The sequence below is a fragment of the Aquarana catesbeiana genome, linkage group LG12 (genome assembly GCF_042186555.1).
Source record: "Aquarana catesbeiana isolate 2022-GZ linkage group LG12, ASM4218655v1, whole genome shotgun sequence".
NCBI classification, from domain to species: Eukaryota; Metazoa; Chordata; class Amphibia; order Anura; family Ranidae; genus Aquarana; species Aquarana catesbeiana.
Window position 1 is genome coordinate 186,209,799 of NC_133335.1, and position 23,494 is coordinate 186,233,292.

Sequence of the window (23,494 nt, forward strand, 5' to 3'; positions counted from 1 at the left end):
CACCAGCTCCCTGCACCCCTGCAGGGGTAGTCGGCATGTAGTACCAGGCAGCGATATGATGTATATGGGTCCTCAGGGTCCCCCGCTCCAGCTGTGAAGTATCCTTCAGTATATCTATGTGAAGGATACCGAATGTGGAAAATGGACCATAAGGGTCAGCTTTGTTCCTGGAGGGTGCTGTGATGGGCTCACTCTCTCTGCTTCCTCCTCCCCCTTCTTTTGAACGCTAAATGCAAATACACCATATGTCACAGGGTAGCACAGAATTTTGTGGAGGGGCTCGAGAGTACAAAGGGGCAAAATTGCCTGACTGGAAGGCTGGAGTAGAGGGCTGGATCCTGTAATCAGCAGGGAGGTGCACTGTAGTCCAGCAGCAGGATGCAGACAGCAGGGAGGTGCACTGTAGTCCAGCAGCAGGATGCAGACAGCAGGGAGGTGCACAGTAGTCCAGCAGCAGGATGCAGACAGCAGGGAGGTGCACTGTAGTCCCGTAGCAGGATGCAGACAGCAGGGAGGTGCACTGTAGTCCCGTAGCAGGATGCAGACAGCAGGGAGGTGCACTGTAGTCCCGTAGCAGGATGCAGACAGCAGGGAGGTGCAGACAAGCCGGGTCAAAACACAGGCGGGCAGATCAGGTACAGAAGGGCAATCCAAAAGAGTAGTCAAAGTCCAAGCCGGAATCGGGGCAGGTAAACAGGGAAGTCAGGAACAGGCCAAGTTAGATACTAGATTAAGGTAACAAGGTAACAGGGCAGCAGGGGTCTTCAGGAAATGCTGTAGACCAGACAGCAAGGAAGCAAGGCATCAGTCTCCTTTAAATAGCCCATCTTGGCGCCAAGTGCTGTCACAAGGAGCACGCGCTCCTGCGTGCCGCTATTTGTGCTATTGCAGATGGCTCTTTTGTGCACAGATGTTCTTCTAGTTCTAATATTGCTAGGACGCTTGCTGGAAGGGATTTCCTGACAGAAGGTCTGACGAGCAGGATATCATCAACAGGTGAGTAGCTGTGGAGAGATAGGAGCTGGCAATTAGCCGATTGCTGAGCGGCCAGTTTAGAGAAGGAAGGGCTGAGCCCAGCCCCGACAGTACCCCCTCCTCAACGACCCCTCCCCCTCGGAGGACCACCAGGCTTGAGGGGAAAATGTCTATGGAAACCACGGAGGAGGACAGGAGCATGTACATCTGAGAATGAGACCCAAGAGCGTTCCTCCGGACTGTACCCCTTCCAATGCACCAGGTACTGTATGCACCCACGGAACCTACGGGAGTCAACAATGGACTATACATCATACTCCTCATGGTTCTCAACCTGTACAGAGTGAGGACGTGGCATGAGGTGGTAAAGCGGTTGCAGACCAAAGGTTTTGAAATACATTTGAGATACGCATATTAGAAGGAAGGTCTAATGCGTAAGCCACTGGGTTAATCCTGCCAAGAATACGGAAAGGCCCAATAAACCGAAGGTGCGAACTGCAGAGAGGGAACACGAAGTCGGAGGTTGCGAGATCACAGCCATACCCTGTCCCTTACCTGGTAGGAAGGCACAGGCAGGCGTCTGCGGTCAGCATGGAGTCAGTACCTATCATTAGCATGTTGCAAAGCCTCCTGGACTTGTACCCAAGTGGAACGAAGACCACGGAGATGCTCCTCTAATGCAGGAATACTCTGCGGAACAAATGAGTCAGGCAACATGGAAGGTTGGAAACCATAGTTCGCCATAAACAGGGACAATCGGGAAGCAGAATACAAGGCACAATTGTGAGCAAACTCTGCCCACGGTTAGGTCTGACCTAACTGGTCAATAGGTCTGACCAGTTGTTATGATGGTCAGAAATATAGAAACATAGGAATTGCTCCAAGGACTGATCGGCTCGTTGCATGGCCCCATTAGACTGTGGGTGATACGCAGAGGAAAAAGCAAGCTGAATTCCCAACTTTGCACAAAAGGCTCGCCAGAACCGGGACACAAACTGACTATCCCTGTCCGAGACAATCACTTTGGGTAGCCCATGTTAGCGAAAGATCTCCCAAGCAAAAATGGAAGCCAGTTCAGCAAGACAGCAAGCAGGATCTGTAGCCAGAAGGGATGTCAGCAAAGCCAGTCTTTAAACAGGAACACAGGAGATAGTTTCTTGTGATGTGACCAAGGCGAAGGCAGAGCTCTTCTGTGCTGGACAGCTTAAGTAGGCAGGACTGAAGAGCAGGATTAGCAACAGCTGAGTAACTGTGGAAAGAGATGGGAGCTGGCAATTAGCCAACAGCTGAGCGCCAGCTCAGAGAAGGAAGGACTGAGCCCAGACCTGACAGTAGCTGACTGTTCCGTGTGTGCTCAGAGTAAGAATCCAGTGGGCCTCCTACAACCCATACCCAATGGAGAGAGGCCCTGGACCTACCTGTCTATGGATTTAATTGTGGAGTTACCCAACTCCCAGGGCAACACGGTTATCCTTATGGTGGTTGACCAGTTCTCAAAAATGTCTCATTGTATTCCACTTAAGAAGTTGCCCATTTCTAAGGAATTGGCTTTCATTTTTGCTTGGGAGATCTTTCGCTTACATGGGCTACCCAAAGTGATTGTCTTGGACAGGGATAGTCAGTTTGTGTCCCGGTTCTGGCAAGCCTTTTGTGCACAGTTGGGAATTCAGCTTGCTTTTTCCTCTGCGTATCACCCGCAGTCTAATGGGGCCGCAGAACGAGCCAATCAGTCCTTGGAGCAATTCCTATGTTGCTATATTTCTGACCATCATAATAACTGGTCAGACCTATTACCGTGGGCAGAGTTTGCTCACAACAGTGCCGTGAATTCTGCTTCCCGATTGTCCCCGTTTATGGCGAATTATGGTTTCCAACCTTCCATGTTGCCTGACTCGTTTGTTCCGCAGAATAATCCTGCGTTAGAGGAGCATCTCCGTGGTCTTCATTCCACTTGGGCACAAGTCCAGGAGGCTTTGCGACATGCTAATGATAGGTACAGACTCCATGCTGACTGCAGACGCCTGCCTGCGCCTTCCTACCTGGTTGGGGACAGGGTCTGGCTGTCATCTCACAACCTCCGACTTCGTGTTCCCTCACTGAAGTTCACACCTCGGTTTATTGGGCCTTTCTGTATTCTTCGCAGAATTAACCCAGTGGCTTTTGCATTAGACCTTCCTTTTAATATGCCTTTTTCAAATGTATTTCATGTCTCCTTATTAAAACCTTTGGTCTGCAACCGCTTTACCACCTCGGTGCCACGTCCTCACCCTGTACAGGTTGAGAACCATGAGGAGTATGAAGTACATTCCATTGTTGACTCCCATAGGTTCCGTGGGGGCATACAGTACCTGGTGCATTGGAAAGGGTACGGTACGGAAGAACGCTCTTGGGTCTCATCCTCGGACGTACATGCCCCTGCGTGATTTCCATAGATGTTTTCCCGTCAACCCTGGTATTCCTCCGAGGGGGAGGGGTCGTTGAGGAGGGGGCACTGTCAGAGCTGGCTCAGCCCTTCCTTCTCTGAACTGGCCGCCCAGCTGTTGGCTAATTGCCAGCTCCTATCTCTCCACAGTTTCTCAGCCATTGCTGATATCCTGCTCGTCAGTCCTGCCTACTTAAGCCATCCACTTCTGAGGAGCTCTGCCTTCGCCTTAGTCAACATCACAGAGACAATCTCCTGCATTTCTGTTAAAAGACTTGCTTGGCTGACATCCCTTCTGGCTCCAGATCTTGCTTGCTGTTTTACTACGCTCATCTTCAGCTCCCTGACGTTTGGCTTGTCTATGACTACGGATTCCTGAACTCTGGCTATGTTTTGACTACATTTGTTCTATTTACTTCTAAACAAGTGTTATTTAACTATACTTCTGTCTCGGTCTGATTTCATGGTTTCTGACACTATGGCTACTTTCATACTGGGGCGTTCAAGGTAAAGTGCCGCTATTTTTAGTAGCGCTTTACTGTCGTTTTTGTGGCCCTTTTCGGCCACTAGCAGGGCACTTTTAACCCCTGATAATGGCCAAAAAATGCAACAGCGCTTTGTCGGCACTTCGGGAACGCTGCCCATTGATTTCAATGGGCAGGGGTGCTGTAGGAGCGGTATATACATCGCTCCTACAGCACCTCAAAGATGCGGCTTGCAGGACTTTTGGCATCCTGCCAGCGCACCACTCCAATGTAAAAGCCCTCGGGCTTTCACACTGCAGTGAGAGGAGGCTCTTCGCAGGCGCTATTTTTAGCTCTATGGCGCCTGTAAAGCACCTCAGTGTGAAAGCAGCTTATGTAAGAAGCAGGCTCAAGTGTCTCGGATTCAGGTTAGTACATACTATAGTAGAGGCATGTGCTTTATTTTATTTCTGAGGTGTACAACCATTTTACCCCTTGGGATTTGGGTCTGTGGAGGGCTCAGTGACCATGCTACAATATCCAGAAAAAGCTGCTGCATCACCAGTCTGGAGCACTTGTCAAAAATGAAGAACATCTTCCCAGTTTTTAACCAGTTCCCACCTGGCCAGCATTGTTCTACAGGCCAGGGGGGAACTGGTTAAAGACTCCGGGCAGATATTCATGTTCCCCTGCTCTAGTTCTGGGTGGAAACAATATGCGGTCCTCTCCAGAATGCACTACAGGATGCGTTGCGATCCCATGGGACAAAAAAAGAGCAGCACTGTTCTGCCTTTTTCATGCCTAAAGGACAGGCCATCAGGATTGATAGTTATGTGTCTGTAGCACCCTCTGGTTAGTGAGTGCTAGAAGTGAGGATTTGAGACAGGGTAGGACAATTTGGGCAGGCCTACCTGGTGGCTAGGCCAGCTTGTTTTCATTCTGGGCTGGGACTGGCTCAGGGAGAGTCGGGTGACTGACAGGTGGAATCACCATCACCATCACCCCCCTTCCTTCTACAAGGTCCTGGAAGGAGAGACAGGGAGAAGAGGTGGAGCTGCTTGAGGCATCTGAGGAGCCTTGACCAATCCCCAACTCGGATTGGCAAGGGGCAGGCCTCCTTAAATACCTGTGGTCAGCCCAGCTGGGGGAGGAGTTGTTGGGTGGAGGAGCTGGAGTGAGAGGCGGCTGTCAGGCCCATGGGGAGCTCCCCAGTCTGGGGCTCAGATGCATCCAGGAGTGAAGAAACCCTGGAATCAGAGGCACATGAGAGAGGACAGCAGAAGAGAACACACAGTCTCCAGGAGGACTACTGGTCGCAGCCAGGAGGGCTGGTGAGTGAGCACAGTCAGAACGACTGTAGAGACACACCTGAGAGAACTGGGAGATTGCAGTTTGAGAGATGGGTGCAAAACCAGTGGAGAGAGGACTGTATAGAAGGGCAGTGGAAAGGGGTCTTTGCAGACAGGCTAGCAGGGCCTGAAGAGCGCTATCTGGGAGTGGTAGCTGAGCAGAGGACAACTAGCACGTGAACTATTCTACACCACAGGGGCCCAAGGTCCCTGCCTGAAAAGGCAGTTCATTGAGGCCTGGCTAGAGCAGTGTCAGGCCTACCCACACGGTGCCAGCTGGTCTGGAGGAGTGAGTCTGCAGCAAGGAAGTGCTGGAAAGATGGAGATGCATGTACAGGGAGTGTACTGAGTCCCAATTGTAGATTCACAATTTAATTGTTTGTTCTAAAGTCCTGGGCATCCCATAATTCCCATCCAAGTTTAACCCTCAACAAAACAAGCTATGGACTGGTCTGTGTTACTGAGTGACTGTAAAATGGACATCAGGCTGGACAGGGTGACAGGTTGTCAGAAACCATGAATCAGACTGAGACAGAAGTACAGTTAAATCGCACTTGTTTAATAATATAAAGAAAAAAGTAAAACGTAGTCAAAACATAGCCAGAGTTCAGGAACCGGAACGGTTGGTCAGTCAAGCCAAAAGCGTCAGGGAGCCAGAGAACAGCAAGCAGGATCTGAAGCCAGAAGGAATGTCAGCCAAGAAAGCCTTTAACAAGAACACAGGGTCTCTAGAGATGTGACCAAGGCGAAGGCAGAGATCATCTGGACGGCTTAAGTAGGCAGGATATCAACAGGTGAGTCACTGTGGAGAAATAGGAGCTGGCAATTAGCTAACAGCTGAGCGGCCAGCTTAGAGAAGGAAGGGCTGAGCCCAGCCCTGAACCATTACAGGGGCATGGCTACATACACAATGTTAAATTTTGACATCAAAGTTCAATTTAGTGTTAGTCATCTGGAGTTGTTTTAGTTGTATTTTACTCTACTAAAATCCCCAGTACATTAGGGGCAAAGATGAATGCAATTTATACTCTGGGGGAATCTAGGATGGAAAAAGGACCTGGGGGACCTAGTAAATGATAGCATCAGCTTGGCATTGTATGCCATTGCTGAGCCTAACAAAGAAAACAGAATATTGGCATGCATTAAAAAGGGGGACCAACTCCAGAGATAAAACAATAATTCTAGTGCTCCACAAGACTCTGGTCTGGCCGCACCAGGAGTATGGTGTCCAGTTCTGGGCACCAGCCTTCAGGAAGGATGTACTGGAAATGGAACGAGTACAAAGAAGGGCAACAAAGTTTAAAGGGTCTGGAGGATATTAGTTATGAGGAAAGGTTGTGAGCACTGAACTTAATGTCTCTGGAGAAGAGAAGCTTGAGAGGAAATAGGATTTCAATTTACAAATACCATACTGGTGACCCCACAATATTGATAAAACTTTCGTGTAAGGTAGTTTAACAAGACGTGGCCACTCATTAAGGTTAAACCACTTTTCTTTTAAGCTACGTAGAGTCTTTACTGTAAGAGCAGCAAGGATGTGGAATTCCCTTCCACAGGCAGTGGTCTCAGTGGGGGAGCAGATCGTTTTTGAAACCTATTAGATAAGCAACTGTATGACCACAACTTACATAGATATACAACGTAATACTAACATAATCATACACATAGGTTGGACTTGTGTCTTTTTTCAACCTTACCTACTATGCAACTATAGTCAACTAAAATCAGACTTGTTTAGTTACATTTTAATGCAAAAAAATTTCATATGGATACAGTGTTGCATGACCTCACAATTGACATTCAAAGTGACAGCTGAAAAATTGGGGGTGAAAGTGTCCAGTATTGATGTGATTAAAAGAGGCACAGACCAATCCACTAAACTTTGCTGGAAACCCCCCCCCCCCCCCCCCCAGTACATTTAATCTTTTTTGGTTTTGCTGTTGTATAGCTTCTTTATAAAGACCTTCAAATTCATTATTGTGTGTGAGAGACAGAATTGTATTGTGTGAAATAGAATTGGACTTCACATATGGCTGAATGTCAAGTCTGGCAAAATGTAATTGTGGCCTACTATATGGTCTGTGCCCATTACTGGGGTATACATATTTTGAACACTTGGAAATTGCTTTTTGTTCCCTGGGGAGGCTGCACAACTAGGATTTGATTTCATTAGTGAATCTGTATGTTCTAGGATAAGTGTTTATTAAAGTTACTTTTCATTGTTACATGGGTCAGGATACTTTCTGGGTCCCCTACATATACACATCCATTTAAAAGATACAAAAATATATAATGTATATTGGAGGTTGAGCTCAGTCTGAATTTTATATATTTTTTCCCTTTTATGTTGGTGTACTGTAAGATTCATGGGCACCAGACACTTCTGTTCGAGAAAATAAAATCTCTTTGCATTCAAGAATAGTGGGAGAGAAGGTTTAGGGTTAGGACACACTTAACCACTTCCCAACTAGCCACTGCACATATACAGCTGGGTGGGCGCTCAGGAGGGGAATTGTGTACGTGCCCGCACAGCGGCTTGATCCTGATGCGCTCGTGTCACCTGCACATGGCCCTTCTCAGATCTGCAGGAGGGCTCTGACTGGCCCTCCTGATCACATGATGGCTATGATTGACACAGCCATCATGTGAATTAAATTGAAAGCTGGTTGCTAGGAGATTCCCTCTCCTCCTCACTGACAACTTCCATGTGAGGAGAAGAGAGCCAGAGTGGATTGCTGCAGCCAGCTCTCAGTGTGTATGAGTGTCCCCCACAGAGTAAAACACCTGTTCCCCACATGTTCAAATGATCTGCACATCATATGGCGATGATCACACAAAAACAATTAGACACTTAGCAGAATACTTTGATACACATCTATCAAATAAATACCACCAAAATAAAGCTCCATTTGTGTGAACAAAATAAAAATTTAATTTGGGTACAGTGTACCATCACCGCGCAATTCAGTGAAAGTGCGAGAGCACGGAAAGCTTAAAATTTGTCTGGGAAGGGAGTGAAAATGGCCAGTATAACAGCGGTTAGGTAGTTGCAATGTCAATTGGCAGACTTCGATACTTCTACAGTTAGACAGCCATCCAGCAAGGACACCACATTTGCAGGTGTATGAGCGCAGTCTCATAGGACAACAGTCTTACAATTTGTTAGGAACTGTTCTAACAAACTCCTTTACTTTTATTCGTTTCTTGCAGACTCTCAGCCCACTGTGCTCCCAGTCTCATTAGACTTGCTGATTCACCGCCACTGAATCCCACAAACTTTTCCAATCTTCACTTGAGCATCTTCCTCAAGCCTTACCCCCACTTCTCTGCTGGGTCCCTAGCTTGGCATTCCAGATACCTCAAGCTTCACCTTCACTGTCCCCGGTTGGTGAGAATACTGCTCCGGTACTTGCTTCAGCTACTCACTGTGGTCCCTGGTAATGAGGTGGTTGGTCCTGTAGTGGCGACAGCTTCCCCTCTACCTCAGACCACGACAGATTCTCCAGTTGGCAGAACCGTCACTTCTGGTTGGACTGCAAGCCACAATCCCAGCCCTGCGCTGCTCTCTTGCTTCTGGATAGGCCCAAGACACTGGCCTAGCAGTCTGGACAGTACAACACATCTACCCAGATAGCTGTCCAGGTGGCACAGAACCCTAATCACCTGACCTCACCCAAATTAATGGGCTCTCCCAGCAGGCCAAGGGACCCAAGAAAATCCCTGCCCATAGGCTGAGATACCCTATCCCTAACTTGTCCTTGTCTAATGTCAGCAGACACCCGGCCATCTAGCAACAGAAAAGAGAAGTGCAGCAATTCCAGACTTAAGGTGAAGTCAATTGATCCCTCACAATTGGCCAAAGCAAATACACCTGGCAGGTAAATTTAAGAGCAAACCTGCCTAAACATCAGGGTGCTACAGAAACAAATATATGAAACAGCAAGCATGTAGACGTGACAAAAAAATAACTAAAGTAAATCTTATGGCGATATAAAAACAGTCTACCATTAACAGGCCGTACCAAGCAAGTTAAACTCATTTTTGCAAACATTTCACTTTTTTAAAGTTCAACTCCAATCTAAAAAATGTTTTGGATGAAGTTGGGCTTTTGGACCAGAGCTCTTGAAAGAACACAACTAATTTCCTTTGTGCAAAATGTTTATTTTATTTGATGAAGACTGGAGCTGGTAGGTTATTCAGAAAGACACATTAATTGGCAACATCCCCTTAATGTCACTGAACTTCTTAGAGCGCAAGTCCACCACGACACACCTTGGGCCACCTCTGTAAGGGATGATGTTGATATTGGTCACAGATTGCTGATTTTTCTTCAGACAAGGTATTCTGTAAAAGAAAACAGTGGCTTTGGTGAGATAAACACCACATTTTATGAGTGCATCAGCCATGTTTACAGGTCTTAGTGCTATGCATTCAGAGCATGGTGGGGATTCAAACCAAATAAAAGACGAAGCCTGATGCCCTTAGCAACCAGTCAGGGATTTTTAAAGGCATATGTAAAACCCAAGGGGAAGAACCCCCCCACCCCACTGATAAACATAGTTTACTAGTACGTAGATGTGGTGGCTTGGGGGGGGGGGGGGGGGGGGGGGGGACTACAGAAACCTACCCATCTGCTCTAACATGGGGGGAATTCTGTAACCCAGGACATAGTTTATACAGCTGAAAGCATTGTTGCCAGCCAACAGGGATCAAATATGTTCAGGTTAAAGTGTATATGTAAAACACCAATGATCTACAATGACCGAAACCTGATCTGGTTGCCATGTGCAGCAGCCAATACCTTTCTGGAAGGTTTGACAACTGTCAATAGCCTGCCACTCAGTGTAAATCCCATGGCTCATGAAGCTCAGCAATGGTGTAGGTATAGTAACAGGAATGTTAGAACACCCAAAAACTTCTTGCTCAAGACAATTTAACATGACAGGTTGTTCAGCTCCACACTGCCTTCCTCAAGCATGTTCAAATAGTACACTTAAAATTCTGACCTAATAAAGCACTTCTTTTGAAGTGAACCTGCACTTTGTCAATACTAGGTGTAACAACTCTGCCTTAAAAACAGAAGTGTATTTGAGTTTAGTTTTTGCTAGGCTGTAGTCAGCCTGAGCTGGGTTCAAAATTCAGCTTTCGGGTGTCTTGTGGGCACCGCTTATTGTATGCTTATGCCTGCTGCTGTGTGTATATCCCTTGTAATTATGCGAGATGCCGCACTAGTGAGAGCTATGAGTATTTAAATCTTCCTGACCAACCACTAGGTGTATTGCCAGTGGTGCACACTGGGAGGGGGTGTAAATATACAGGAAATACTAGGAAAGTCTTCCTCCCACCAACCTCCTGCCTGGGGGATGAATGCAGGTGGTTGTCCCTCTGCTGCCTAAAGAGGGTTTCAAGAAATTTTACCATTGTGAGTTTTGCCTTTTCCTGAACACAACTGTACGGAACCTGATCTGAGAGATTAATCATGGTATTCATGGTCTACAGCAAGACCTGTTATGAGACCTTCAGATTTTGGGAGGGGGTCATTAAGGGTGAGCGCCAGTCCCTAGAGTGTGGCACAAGGTGGTAAAGAGTTTGGAAACACTTGGTAGCAGATAAAAGTTGGATTTACTCAGTCCCAACTTTTATCACATTTTCATCTCTTTATTTCCATAAAAGCTGCAGGGTTTACTGTCCAGGTCTTCAACACCTGGCTCACAGCCAAGCACACATTCACTCCAGTCTGGGGACGTTGGAGAACGTGAAGTGATGAGAGAAGTGGGATACTCCAAAGATAGCCATGTACAACCGAGGACTTGGTTTTCCTTTAGGAAAAGCTATGATGAAGTCTAGGCTTGTAACAGTAGACTATAGCTTAAAGCAATATTAAAGCTTTGGTTTTTGTTTTCTTTTTAAACAAAAATGTTACTTACCTGCTCTGAACAATGGTTTGACAGAGCAGCCCAGATCCACTTCCTGGGTCCCTCACCGGCACTCCTGGCTCCTTCCTCCTGCTAGATACCTCCACAGCAAACAACTATCAAATCACATCCAGTAAGCCAATCAGGAGTGAGTCTCTGGAGAGGCAAAGCCCTCACAGACAGCACTGGATCGAGAGGGGACTCAGGCAAGAATGCATGAAGGTAAAAACCTTGTGCCTTTACCACTTTAAGTAAAAGCCATTACAGGAAAAGTTCCTTCAAGTACGAAAAAGGTCTGCACAAAATCCCTTCAGAACACCAGCTGGCGTCCCCTTTGATAGGTCCACAGTTGACTAAGGCACCAGATGTGTAGCTAAAGCACAAGTCTCCACAATCTTGCAATGTCTTTACTCACAATCCCCAAGGACAGATGGTGTCTCCATACAATCCATGCTCTCCAGTGATACCGGACAGATCTATGGCAGAAAGCTCCTTAGTCAGCTTCCTTCAAGCACTTGGGTCATAGTAGTCCACCCTCAAGTTGCCCACCTGAGGTCTCCTCTCTAGCTTGTGCCCAAAAGGTCAGCATCCCCTGTCAGGCTGGATAACTCCACCCTGGGCCAAGATCCAGAGCTCCGTGTCCCCAGAATACAGTTTACGTCAGAGCCTGCCTCTGGGATAGGCTGGGGCTGTATTAATATTCATACTGCTATCTGCATAGCTCCACACCCATAATCCAGAAACTGCGAGTTTACCTGGATACAGAAGGAGCTATAGCATAGCACACAGATCAGGCCTAACTAAAACAATCACAGCTCACTGGGTACAGGGAGCCAAACTGCTTTTACCTTACCCAAAATTACAGTGCGACAACTAAATCTACCAATCAAGAATACAGATCCAACTTTCCTAGCACTTACCTAGGAGCGTGCTACATCTATACATTTTGAAGGTCTGCATCTACATTTCTCATTTTGGGGATTTTTGGTGCTTCCTCTATGGTGTTAGTGAAAATAGTCTTCCCACCAAGTAAGACATCAAAATTAGACTCCAACCTCTATGCGAATACCCTTCAAAATCAGAGGGAACCTGAACCATTCTGATTCGGCATAAAATATGCCTGGTTTAGGGGCGTGGTTTGACCTCGCTGGAAGATGGCCGCATAAGACCAGAGCTCCTGCCGCCACAGGTCTCTACTCAGTGTTAATTTTGGCAGCACATTTTGATTTAGTTTTAATCTTAGGACTAAAATGGCATTTTAGTTTTAGTCCCATTTTAGTCTTCTGCAATTGTTTTAGTTGTATTTAGTCAACTAAAGCTCCAGTACATTTTAGTTGACAAACTCATTTTAGTCATCTAAAATCTGATGGTGTAGTTAAAATTCATAACATTTCTCTACAATTTCCAAACTCACTGCTGGAAAGAAAAATCTCATTTAAAAAAGGTATTTTGGTATGAACATGCACTACAGACCAGTGTTAATTTTGAAGTCAAATTTCAATTCAGTTTTAGTCTTGCTCTTTTGACTAAAATGCAGTTTTAGTCGTAATTTAGTCATCTCAATTGTTTTAGTTGTATTTTAGTCAACTAAATTAACCCTGTCGCCACTATCCTACATTGGAGGTTCTGTGTATATTTGCTTTTTTTTTTAACAAACTTTTCTATGAGTTTGGAAACAAAATCAGGAAAATTGTTGGCCAGAGCCCTTCAAACTAAAAAGGCAGTGGCAATGGTTCACACAATTACCGACCCCCTGGGAAATAGCTAACTTAGAAGGTAATGCTGAATAATTTGTCCAATTTTACGCTAAACTCTAACTTAGCAACCCCAACTACAATTAAGACAGTGAAAGAAGGGAGATGATCAAATTCATGAACCAATACAGCCCAAACCCATAACCTCATCAGAAGCCTCCGAACTGGATCGTCCAATCTCCCTGGAAGAAACCAATAAGGTTTTAAAACTAAAGCCAGGTAAAAGCCCAGGCCAATGGACTATCGGTTATTACAAAACCTTTGACACCCTTCTACCACATTTCCTGAAAATTTTTTTTAACCCATTACCTTCCACATTTCAAACAAAGATCTTCTGGAGGCCCACATAAAGTGATACCAAAGCCAGCCCAATACAACTCCATTGTTTCAAATTACAGAGCCATATCACTTCTCAACGTAGATGCGAAAATCTATGCAAAAATGCCTGCAAGCCGACTATTGCCCTTACTCCCCAAGTTAGTATCTTTAGACCAAGTTGGCTTAATCCCTGGTAGAGAGGCAAGGGACAACATGCTGAAAGCTATTAGCATAGCTCACTGGTTATCCTCTCAAACCTGGCTTCTTCCTGTCACTCAATGCGGAGAAGGCGTTCAAGAGGGTGGCCTAGGACTACATGATAGAAGCCCTCAAGATGAGCATGCACAACCGTAAGCTCCAGTTCACCCTGGCCCTATACTCCACTCCTACAGCAAGGATGCGAGTCAATGGTCACCCGTCAGGCACCTTCAGTGTTGAACGGTACATGCCAGGGGTTGCCCCTACTCATATTTTTGCCAACCTTAGAACCGTTACTGAAGACCAAGAGCCACCACATCAAAGGAGTCCAATTAATAGACCACCACTACAAATTGGCAGCCTATGCAGGCGACATTCTGATGTTACTTACTGACCCCATTACTTCAATTCCCAATCTACTGAAGGATTTCCTGCTATTCACACCATCAACCTCCAAATTAATTTCTCAAAATCCCAGGCACTTAACATATCCCTCCTTCAATCCTCTTTAACACAAGGCCAAATTCTCTCCCCCCCCCCCCCCCTTCGCATGGGACCCCCACACCATCACTAACCTCAGGGTACAGCTCCCAACAAAGATAATCCGATAGGATTGGGAGGAAGTTTCTCAAGTATGAGAGTCATACAAGAACTAGAAAAATGGGCTACAGGTCCTCTTTTGGTTTGGGAGAGAAGCCATCAAGATGAATGTCCTCCCAAGACTCCTACAAACTCTACCAATTACAAGCCCCCCCCCCCCCCCCCCCCAGTATTTTGTCTCAGATTTGCAGGCACTTCATATGTCTCTCCAAACATCCCCAGCTGGGATAGATTAGTAACCCCCAAACATGTACAAATACTACTGGCCTTGTCATCTGACCAGAGTGGTTGACTGGCATGTTCACAGTAGCACCAAAGACTGGGTCAAACTAGAAAAATCGTTCTCTCAAATCGAATTCCGAAGGAAAGCGCAAACCATCCCATACTAAAAGTTTTAGGGCAGCGTATATAATAAAACACACAAAAACTAAACCTGGGTTCCTTCCCTGGGCCTCTGACCCCAATTGACTAATCCAGCATTCTCTCCACAGGTCTCCCTGATCATTGCACATGCCACATAAACCCAAGATATCTGGGCAGAACACTTTGACAAAAGGGAAACTTACAATTCAATGCTCTCACCTCAAACCACCAGTCAAAAACTATAGCCTTCAAAATTCCGACAGATTAGGCATTTCCTGAACAGCTCCAAACCATTATCTATTTGGATTAGAGATCGCACCACATTTGAAGCATTTGATATCTATCCATGTTTGTATTCATTTTAGGAGCACAGTTCACAATCATCCAAGGCTGGGAAGGGGGAACTAGCGGTAGACCCATCAGTAGAGGACTGGGAACATTTACACACATCAAGTATTGACAAACATTTCCACATAAGAAAATGGATTCAAAATATACTCCAGATGGTACAGGACCCCAAACTCGACAAATATCACCCCAATGTTTCTCCACGTGTTAGAGATGTAACAAGGCTCAGGGTTCCTTACTCCACATCTGGTGGGACTGCCTGCTGATACAGCCCTACTGTAAAGTACACCACCTCATCTCCAAAATAACTACTAATGCTGGCCATACACTATACGAAAAGGCGACCGAACCCATTTTCAAAAAAACAAACGCTCGGCCGTGAGCGCAAACGATGGTGCCATCATGTAATGACCGATAAATTGTTCGGTGGACATACAATTGTTAGTTTTTACATATACCTAGTGCAGACGGGAAACACATAACCTTTCATCGTTCGTTTTCTCACCTCAAAAATGTCCAAACGATTATCGATTTTGTGCCCATTAACTGGCTGAAAAACGAACAGTCTAAATGACTGAATTTCAGCTGATTTTTCGTATAGTGTATGGCCAGCATTACTGTCCAGAATACACCCCAGCACAACTCCACCACACATCCCTACCCCAATCGACATAACGATCCTTGACACAGGCAAAATGTGTTTACTTAAAAGAAAAAAACCCCCCCACCCCCCCTCACACTCCACATCTAATGGATATACAATTGATAATGGACACCTTCCCCTTTAGTCTTTGTATAAGCTTTGCAGGATCACATTTCACACTTACTCAATATGGATTGGCTCTTTTACTAGCCCACTGCCTTCCACTGTCAGAACAGTGTTGTCAATGTCCTGGGAAATGGGATTGGTGAAACTAATCTCCATCTGAAGAGGCTGATTCACATGTGCTTCACCTGTTGTCTGTAAAAGAGGGGGGGGGGAAAAAAAAAAAAAAAAAAAAAAAAAAAAAAAGTTATTCCACCCAAAAATAGAATTCATTTAATTATAGATACAATAAGCTGGGCTGAGTCACTCATGGCTTCCTCTTTTTATAGAATCTGAGTTATCCTGCATGGTCTAGCCCTTGGGGTTTTGGATGCTGGGTGTGCCTCCCCTTGGAGAATCCCCAAAAGATATAACTAAATAGTGTGGTGTTCATAGACCAGGTAATTCAAGGTCACACATTTTGCCTCTGGAAAGACAAAAAACCCACAATTTTTGGGTGGACAGACCCTTAATTGACAGGAGTTTTAGGTTATTATACCTTTATCACAATGGGTTCAGACCTCAGCTTCATCACTGAATCCACCAGTAGTTTTCCTCCTTTTTCATCTTCACACAGCACAACAGCTTTGATCATATTATCTGTGGTTATGGCAGTTTCATACTGAAAATACGTTATTGAAAAAGGTATTTTTTTCTCTAAGGATGAAAGAAGAGATTTAATGCATTCTACAGAAGAGATACAAAAAAAAAAAAAAAAAAGTTTGTCAGTAAATTTTGTAATATAGTTTTTCACCTTCGCTGATGAGGCACCAATAGCCAGCACAGACTGGCATCACTAATGGACATTGATGTTGCTTTTGTAATCAGGGCACTGATGATCAGTGCCCTGATTACATGTGTAGATGTTTCCTGTGAGGAGATTCTGCTGATCAGCTCTCACCACACACCGTCAGTGTGAAGCGAGGAGCACCGATTACCGGTGGTGTTTACATGTGACCGGCTGTGATTGGACAGCTCTTTACAGAGATCAGGTCATGCTGTGTTCTAGCAACACAATGCGGCCACCGCGAGAGCGGCCATTCTGGGATGCCATCATGACACTGTCCCAGAATGAGAGCCGCACTGCCCTGCCGTCATTTGATGGTGGGCGGCTGGCAACTAGAGATCCTGCCTCCAGACCACCAATCATGTCAACAAATCTTCTATTAAGATATGCATTCAACACTAGGCATGGTTTTTAACCACACAGGCAGGGGGGCGCGCATGCTATATTTTTGATAAATCATCAAGGAGTAGATTTCTACACAATCTCTACATTATCCTTCAAAAGCAAGGCTGAGATTTGAACTGTGTGGGCAGGCTGAATGTACCAAGTTGAGCAATCAACTTGGTACAACCAGCAAGCCAGGTTTTACCTACAATTCGCGCTAGTAGCTGCTATAGCCATTAGATATAATCAGTCTTCTCCTGGCAGGGGCGGCTTTCCTCTCCCCACCGGAAGAAAATGGCCTGGCAAAAATGATTCCCACATTAACACCGTCTGAGAGAAATTTGCTGTGTCTGGCTGGCCTTAAACATGGGTTTCACAGTCTAGCACTGCGTCTTATGCATCTGACAGACATGCAACCCATAAGCCAGGAATCTTACAGCAGACCATCACAACTGAAGTTTAATGTTCTAGCCATTTGCGCCATGCGTTTTATAATTAAAGAAACTGTAGCAGTGGCTAGATTTGATGAAGCGCAGGGCCTACCAGCAAAATAGTGCGAGGGAGTCCAACCACTTAACAGCTGGGTCCTTAAAGACAAATATATCCTCCAGTGCGGCTGTTGATTTGTTAATGCAGGACAGACCCACGGTCATTTCTTTAAATTTCCCTCACATTGTGAGCGCAATTCACCAGGGGCCACAGGTGCAACATCCAGCCCCCTGCCTGCAGTCTATCAAGTCTATGGCAGGCTGAAAGACTGTAGATTGAGGGGGCTGTACTTAGTACTTGTGTTAAGGGATGCATGCCCGGAAGGCAGGTCATTTTCAGTACTGATGCTGAATGCAAGAGTTTTGTTTTTTAAACAGTGCCCGCAAGAATCATAATCTTCTCGAATTGTCATTTGACCAGCTCAACCATCTGGTTTTACCACCTCAAATGCAAGTGTAAAATAGGGAGATTGTATGAAAACGGGCTGCCTGTCAGTTGTCATTTGATCCACCAGACAGATGGAAAATAGGGTCACCATCCATCTGAATTTCACAGACAGGATTGGAAAGCAGTGGGTGTCAGCAGACCTGTCAGCGCTGACATCCGCCGCTCCATAGGAGTGAATAGAGCGTCCGATCACGTCGACCTGAAAAACTGACAGGCATCCTGATTGGAAAGCCTGTGTGAAAGGGGTTTAAGCGATGGCTGAAAAAAGGACCAAGTGGCCCATCAGGTTGGCCCCTTGTTTAAGACCCCTTTCACACCAAGCTGCCCATAGCTTTGGCAGTAAAACGCTGCTATTTTTAGCGGCTTTTACAGTGCATTTTGGCCGCTAGCAGGGCACTTTTACCCCCCGCTAGTGGACGAGAAGGGGTTAAAACGCACAATAGCGGCATTTTGCTGGCGGTATCGCAGCGCTGCCCCATTGATTTCAATGGGAAGCAGCGGTAAACACACCGCTCCAAAGAAGCTGCTGGCAGGACTTTTCCTGACGTCCTGCCAGTGCACTGCTCCAGTGTAAAAGCACGAGGGAAAATGGAGCAGCTGTTTGAGGGCAGATTGCAGGCGCTTTTAACGCTATAGCGCCTGCAAAACACCCTCGGTGTGAAAGGGGTCTAACTGTAAATCTAGGTTTGTCCCATGTATGGTTTGAAGAAACCAGGTTAACACATCCGTGTGGCTTTCTATAAACTGTGCAATGTGAAATTAAATGTAATATCAGTATAGCTAGCCCTCACATTGCCTCTTTGGTGGGGTGCATCTCAATGAAAACAGATTTTAAAGCACAGATAGGTGTACAACCAACAGGTTTGTGGGAAATTAAAGCAAATTTGTGACAGGCTGTGATTGGACACAGCCAATCATTGTTAAAGAGCCATGGATGTGGTGTCCAGATAAGAGATGTCGGTTGGAAACATTTTGGGGAATTTGCTCATTACTGCGTTCTACAAATATCTATAATCAGGATCAGTGTGCCTTTCCTGATTGGAGGTCAAGCACCCAAATTGACTTCTGTTTTTTGCTGCTGTCCATGTGCTTATTGGGAGCTTCTAAATCTCCTGGTTTCAATCAGGAAATAAAAATGCACAACTGAACGTGACAGTTTTACCTGCCAAAAGTTTTTTTTTGCATTTGTCCAGCCAGGTCTGAGCCTTACACAACCTTGTCTTGGAGACCCGACTTTACTTGCAGTAGAGCAACACTGTTAGATCATCTGCCTGACCACAACCTGTGATTGGTCAATGAAATCAACAGAAGCCTAAAAAAAGTTAATCACTTAGCTTCTCTGCTGCTGTCAGCACGTGCACACATGCAGGACAGGTGATTGTCTGCTAGTTCCACACTGAAAAAGGGGGGTAAACTAGGGGCTCATAGATTCAAGTATCGACATAAACAGCATACAAAAATGAAGGCAAATTTTTAATGTTTAGATAACCGCTCAGGCTTGTCCACCCTAAAGCAAAATTGTGCTTGGAGCCATGGATGTTCCAGAGATAACATTTTCAGAAGTAAAAGGTTATTTCTTGGGTGTCATGCCAACCCAAATTGATACTCGAGTCACATGCATAGAACAAACAAAATTAGAAAATGGCGACATCCCTCACCTCACTTTCTGCACATTTGTTAGTCTGCTACTTAAGGATTTAAGAGAATTAGCATGACTTCCAGGAAAACATTTTCCCAGGGAGGTCAAAATTCTGCCTCCAAATTTCAGCATAGGTTTGCCTTCTTGTAAATGCAGCAGTAGTCATAACCCCTGCTTAAAGGGTCATTCCACCCAAAGTTACCATTTAATACAAGTTGAAAATTGTTAGAGAGCTGGACAGGCCTGAGTTACCAATATTTGTAAATTGCCCATTTAGGTCTTCGCACATGGGTTGCCAAGTCTGGACCCCTACTGTGGTCATGTAGGGTTTCCACTCCTGTTGACTGTCCAAATATAAAAATGAGAAAAAGACTACCCACGGGAACAGGCTTGAGAACTATGGCAACTAACTCTTGTTAGTGGCGTATCTAAGACACGAGTCAGGGGCCCCAACAGGCTCCACACATTTAAAATGTTCTTTTGGATGGGCTGCTACTTAAATAAAATATATATCTGCAATCATACCTTCCTTAGGTTCCAGGGTTACAGATTGGGCTTCCCTTAGGATCTCCTTCACTTGGGCATTTGTATATATAATTACAGTAGCAGTCATCTTGAGCTGTAGACTTATCTTGACAGAACTTAGGCTCTTCAGTAAGAGTGAGAAAGTGATGTCCTGGCCAATCTGGGGGCCATTGTGTGTCAAAGCAGCCTCAAAATCTTTCTGCACTGGCTCTGTGTCATTGACTGAGAGGGCCATGAGTGAAATAATAGCATCATTAGTATTTCTGGACAGCATAGAGGAACAGATGGACTCTGCCTTATTAAAAATCTCCCTCTCGTTCTTACTTCCTGAAAGAAAAAGAAAATTCCAATGAACTGAATTAAAAGGCATTTCCCTCACTTGGCAGAAATTGTCTTCTGGTGGTGTCCAACCATGGGAGCGAATGATTGTACAGGTGTTCCATTGCCGTTTTACACAGGCATGCACTTTGAGTATTCCAACTAAAGAATTTTTTTTATTAATATATATATATATATATATATATATATATATATATATATATATATATATATATAAAAAAAGCAGATGCAAAAATCATTGGCATTTACCTAAACGAATCTGTGTACTGCCTCATTTATATGACTAGCTGTATGTACTACTTGTGGCTCCCAGGTGCAGAATAAGCTGGGGATTTATACACTGGCCATATTTGTGCCACAAGTGGTCTGTTGAAGAGGAAAGTGGTGTGAAGCCTAGATCAGTACTACATCATGGGGACCAGTGGCCAGGGTTGCTAACACCTTACTGAACCTCAAAACAGGCCCAAAACTTATTGCAAAGTGTGACTAAATATAATATCCACAAGTATACCCGTCTTGCTTCAGCATTCATTGCACACAGGCAACCAAGCCTATTAAGTACAATTCAGGCACATTTCTACCATGCAGGCAGCCCAGGTTCAGGATACAGCCAATAAATGGCTGTGCATTGGTGTACACACATACATATACACAAACAATTAGAAAAAAAGAAAAAAAAAAAAAAAAAAAAGCCACACACAATCTTAAATGCCAAAAGCAGTCGCAAAATACCCATTTCTCATGCATATGCAGACCCTTTCAGGCTCCATTTAAATCAGTAACTTGGGGAGGGTGGTGAAAATAGGTGGTTGAGCCATTTCTTCTCCAGACCAGATGCCTTGAGGTGAGGTCCTGCAATCTAACAAAGATCCATACCAGGCCCTCAGCCGACACCATCGAGACTTCTAAACAGCTGCATAGTCCATGGACTGCCTGGAGGCAGCAGCCCCACCAGGAGCTGGAACCCACCTGTGAAGAGAGCTCTGCAGTCCAGTGCTTTAGACTACCACCATTCCTGGGCACTCCCAAAGGTTTAGCTGGAATCTGAGGCCAATTTGCATCTCCCTCCCCAAGCCCTGGAGCTTCTTCCAGCCTGTGAAACTCTGAACAGATCAGGACAGACTATCACTGTTGGAAAAAAAAAAAAAAAAAAAAAAAAAAAAAAAGTGTACCTTCAGTATACTTATAGTTGTTGGTTATGTCGGCACGTCTACTTGAACCAATGGCCTTGGTGCTGATAAATTTTCCAATTGCACTAGTTTGTGTGTTTATTCTTCTTCGCTCATTAGAGTAAACTAACCAGTCTACTAGATCACCATTCACTTCACAAAAAGTAAAAGGAGCATCGTATGGCTTGTCAACATCACCTTCCTTAACTGCATTCACAGAGCATGGTCCCAAGCGATATGAACCTAAAATAGTAGGTACACAGACTGGTTAGAGGGTCTTCAATTAATGGAGTAATGTAGTCACACTTTTTTTGGATGGCCACTTTACTAATTAAAGTGGTTGTAAACCCTTACAATCTACTTTTTACTACAGGTAAGCCTACAGTAAGGCTTACCTGTAGCTACCCCGGATATCTCCTAAACCTGCACGGTTTAAGAGATCCCCGTTTCAGCATGTGCCGATGTAATCGGCGCACTGAAGCAATTGCTCGTTAATCCTGTTGCTTCAGCTAGTGTGCCAGTACTTCAGCCAATTACAGCACCGGAGCCTGCGATACTTAGAAATAACGCCAGCCGGAGCTGTGTACTTGACTGCTATAGGGGCTTCGATCCAAGGTGAGCAATGCATTTCATAATGAGCTAGTATAATATGCATACTAGCTCATTATGCCTTGGTCTTGCAGATTTTTGGTTAGTGGGCTTACAACCACTTTAAAGCCTCATTCACATGTGCTGTTAGGGGCTAGTAAAACCAGGCTGTTGAGAGAACAGAACCTGGCATGCAGCTGCTTAGGGCTATACATGTTCTGTAGCCACAATGCTGTGCTTTGTGGCTAAACGTGACCAATGCAGCTTTTCTATGCCGCAGCTGCCCTACATTGGTGTGCAGTGGCGATGTGGTAGGGCATTTACAGGGTTAAAGCAGCTATGTGGTGAGATACCACCTCAATGCTTTTCAAATGCCCTTTAACGTGTGAGCCAGAGCGGATTCTTAATGTAGCATTTACTTCCTGGAATAAGTTTGCCCTTAGCTTAAGCATGCAGAAGTGTGCCCAGCTGAGAAAACCCTTCCTCCCCTCCTGAAGACTCCTGGGATGCATCACATCATTTACCTAGACAAGAAACCATTTGAAGAAATGTGCTTTGACACAATGATACTATCCATTTACTAATACTAGCAGCATGAGGATTAATAACCAATGTTGATTGGGAGCGTAATGTGCCACTTGAGCTAAAACAGTTTTCACTTTGCTCCATCTGCTCATTTTACATTCAAAGCTGCAGCCTACCAGACTAAAAGCTTTTCAGCACTGGATGTCCATGAACATGGGGTCCCAATTGATTTGATTGAGGCTGTATAACACACACACACACACACACACACCCCCCCCCCAACACCTCTCTGCTGGCCCGGTATGGAACTGCTGCAACTCAAATCTTGGAAGAGATAAATAGAAATGGCTAATGGTGCACTGTTCCTTTAAATAGTGAACTGATGTGATAATGAACAAAATAGAAGTTAAAATATCTACCCAAGTGTTCAAACAGTATGTAGACAATGTGATAGCAACTTAGTGATGCAAATGACAGATGTCATAACAAATGCATTCAAAATATCAATGTGCAAAAAAATAAAAATAAAATACATTTAAATTGAAAAAGTTCAAAGTTCATAAGAGAATCCATACACTTAATGGGTGTGACAAGTGGAAATGGTATTCATCTCTGTGGCTACCAGTTTAAGAAAAACAGCAAAGTGTTCCATGCAGAAAAGAGTTGCCTCTTACCAGAGGTTATAGATCCCCATTACAGAGATCAAGGAAGCTTCTGCCAGGATGATCACAGGTGTGGAGATTTCAAACAGCGCGTCTTGATACACTTGCAGGGATGGCCTCCATGTGCTCAAAGAATATACACGCTTCAAATTTTCCACTCACATTTTGTGAGTGGAAAATGATGGCTGGCAAGGAGCTGGGCTGCCTGGGAGTGGGCACTGCCAGCGGGCGGTGTTGACTGGGAGCCAGTCTCCCAGTGGAAGAGTGTATGGGGTTAGTAACATCTTACATTGAAACTGTTTCTGCTCACACAGCCCTGCCTCCTAACCCCACACCTATAATAGACAGAACACGGGTCCAATACTGGGATGCATTCTGTCTATTACAGGCACGGGGTTAGGAGGTGGGGCTGTGAGAGTGAGCAGAGCC

The 23,494-nt window shown here is 45.1% G+C and overlaps 1 protein-coding gene across 1 annotated transcript in view; it reads right to left on the reverse strand.

Moving 5' to 3' along the window:
• Positions 1–9,355: 9,355 nt before the first annotated feature.
• LOC141113382 (protein-glutamine gamma-glutamyltransferase E-like) overlaps positions 9,356–23,494 on the reverse strand; it is a 41,079-nt gene continuing 26,940 nt past the window's right edge. The window contains exons 9-13 of the mRNA XM_073606443.1: positions 21,294–21,533; positions 19,783–20,109; positions 16,011–16,168; positions 15,534–15,667; positions 9,356–9,554 (exon numbers count right to left, since the gene is read on the reverse strand). Of these exons, the coding sequence (XP_073462544.1) occupies positions 9,407–9,554; positions 15,534–15,667; positions 16,011–16,168; positions 19,783–20,109; positions 21,294–21,533 (1,007 nt within the window). The 3' untranslated portion in view covers positions 9,356–9,406. The remainder of the gene's footprint in view (positions 9,555–15,533; positions 15,668–16,010; positions 16,169–19,782; positions 20,110–21,293; positions 21,534–23,494) is intronic.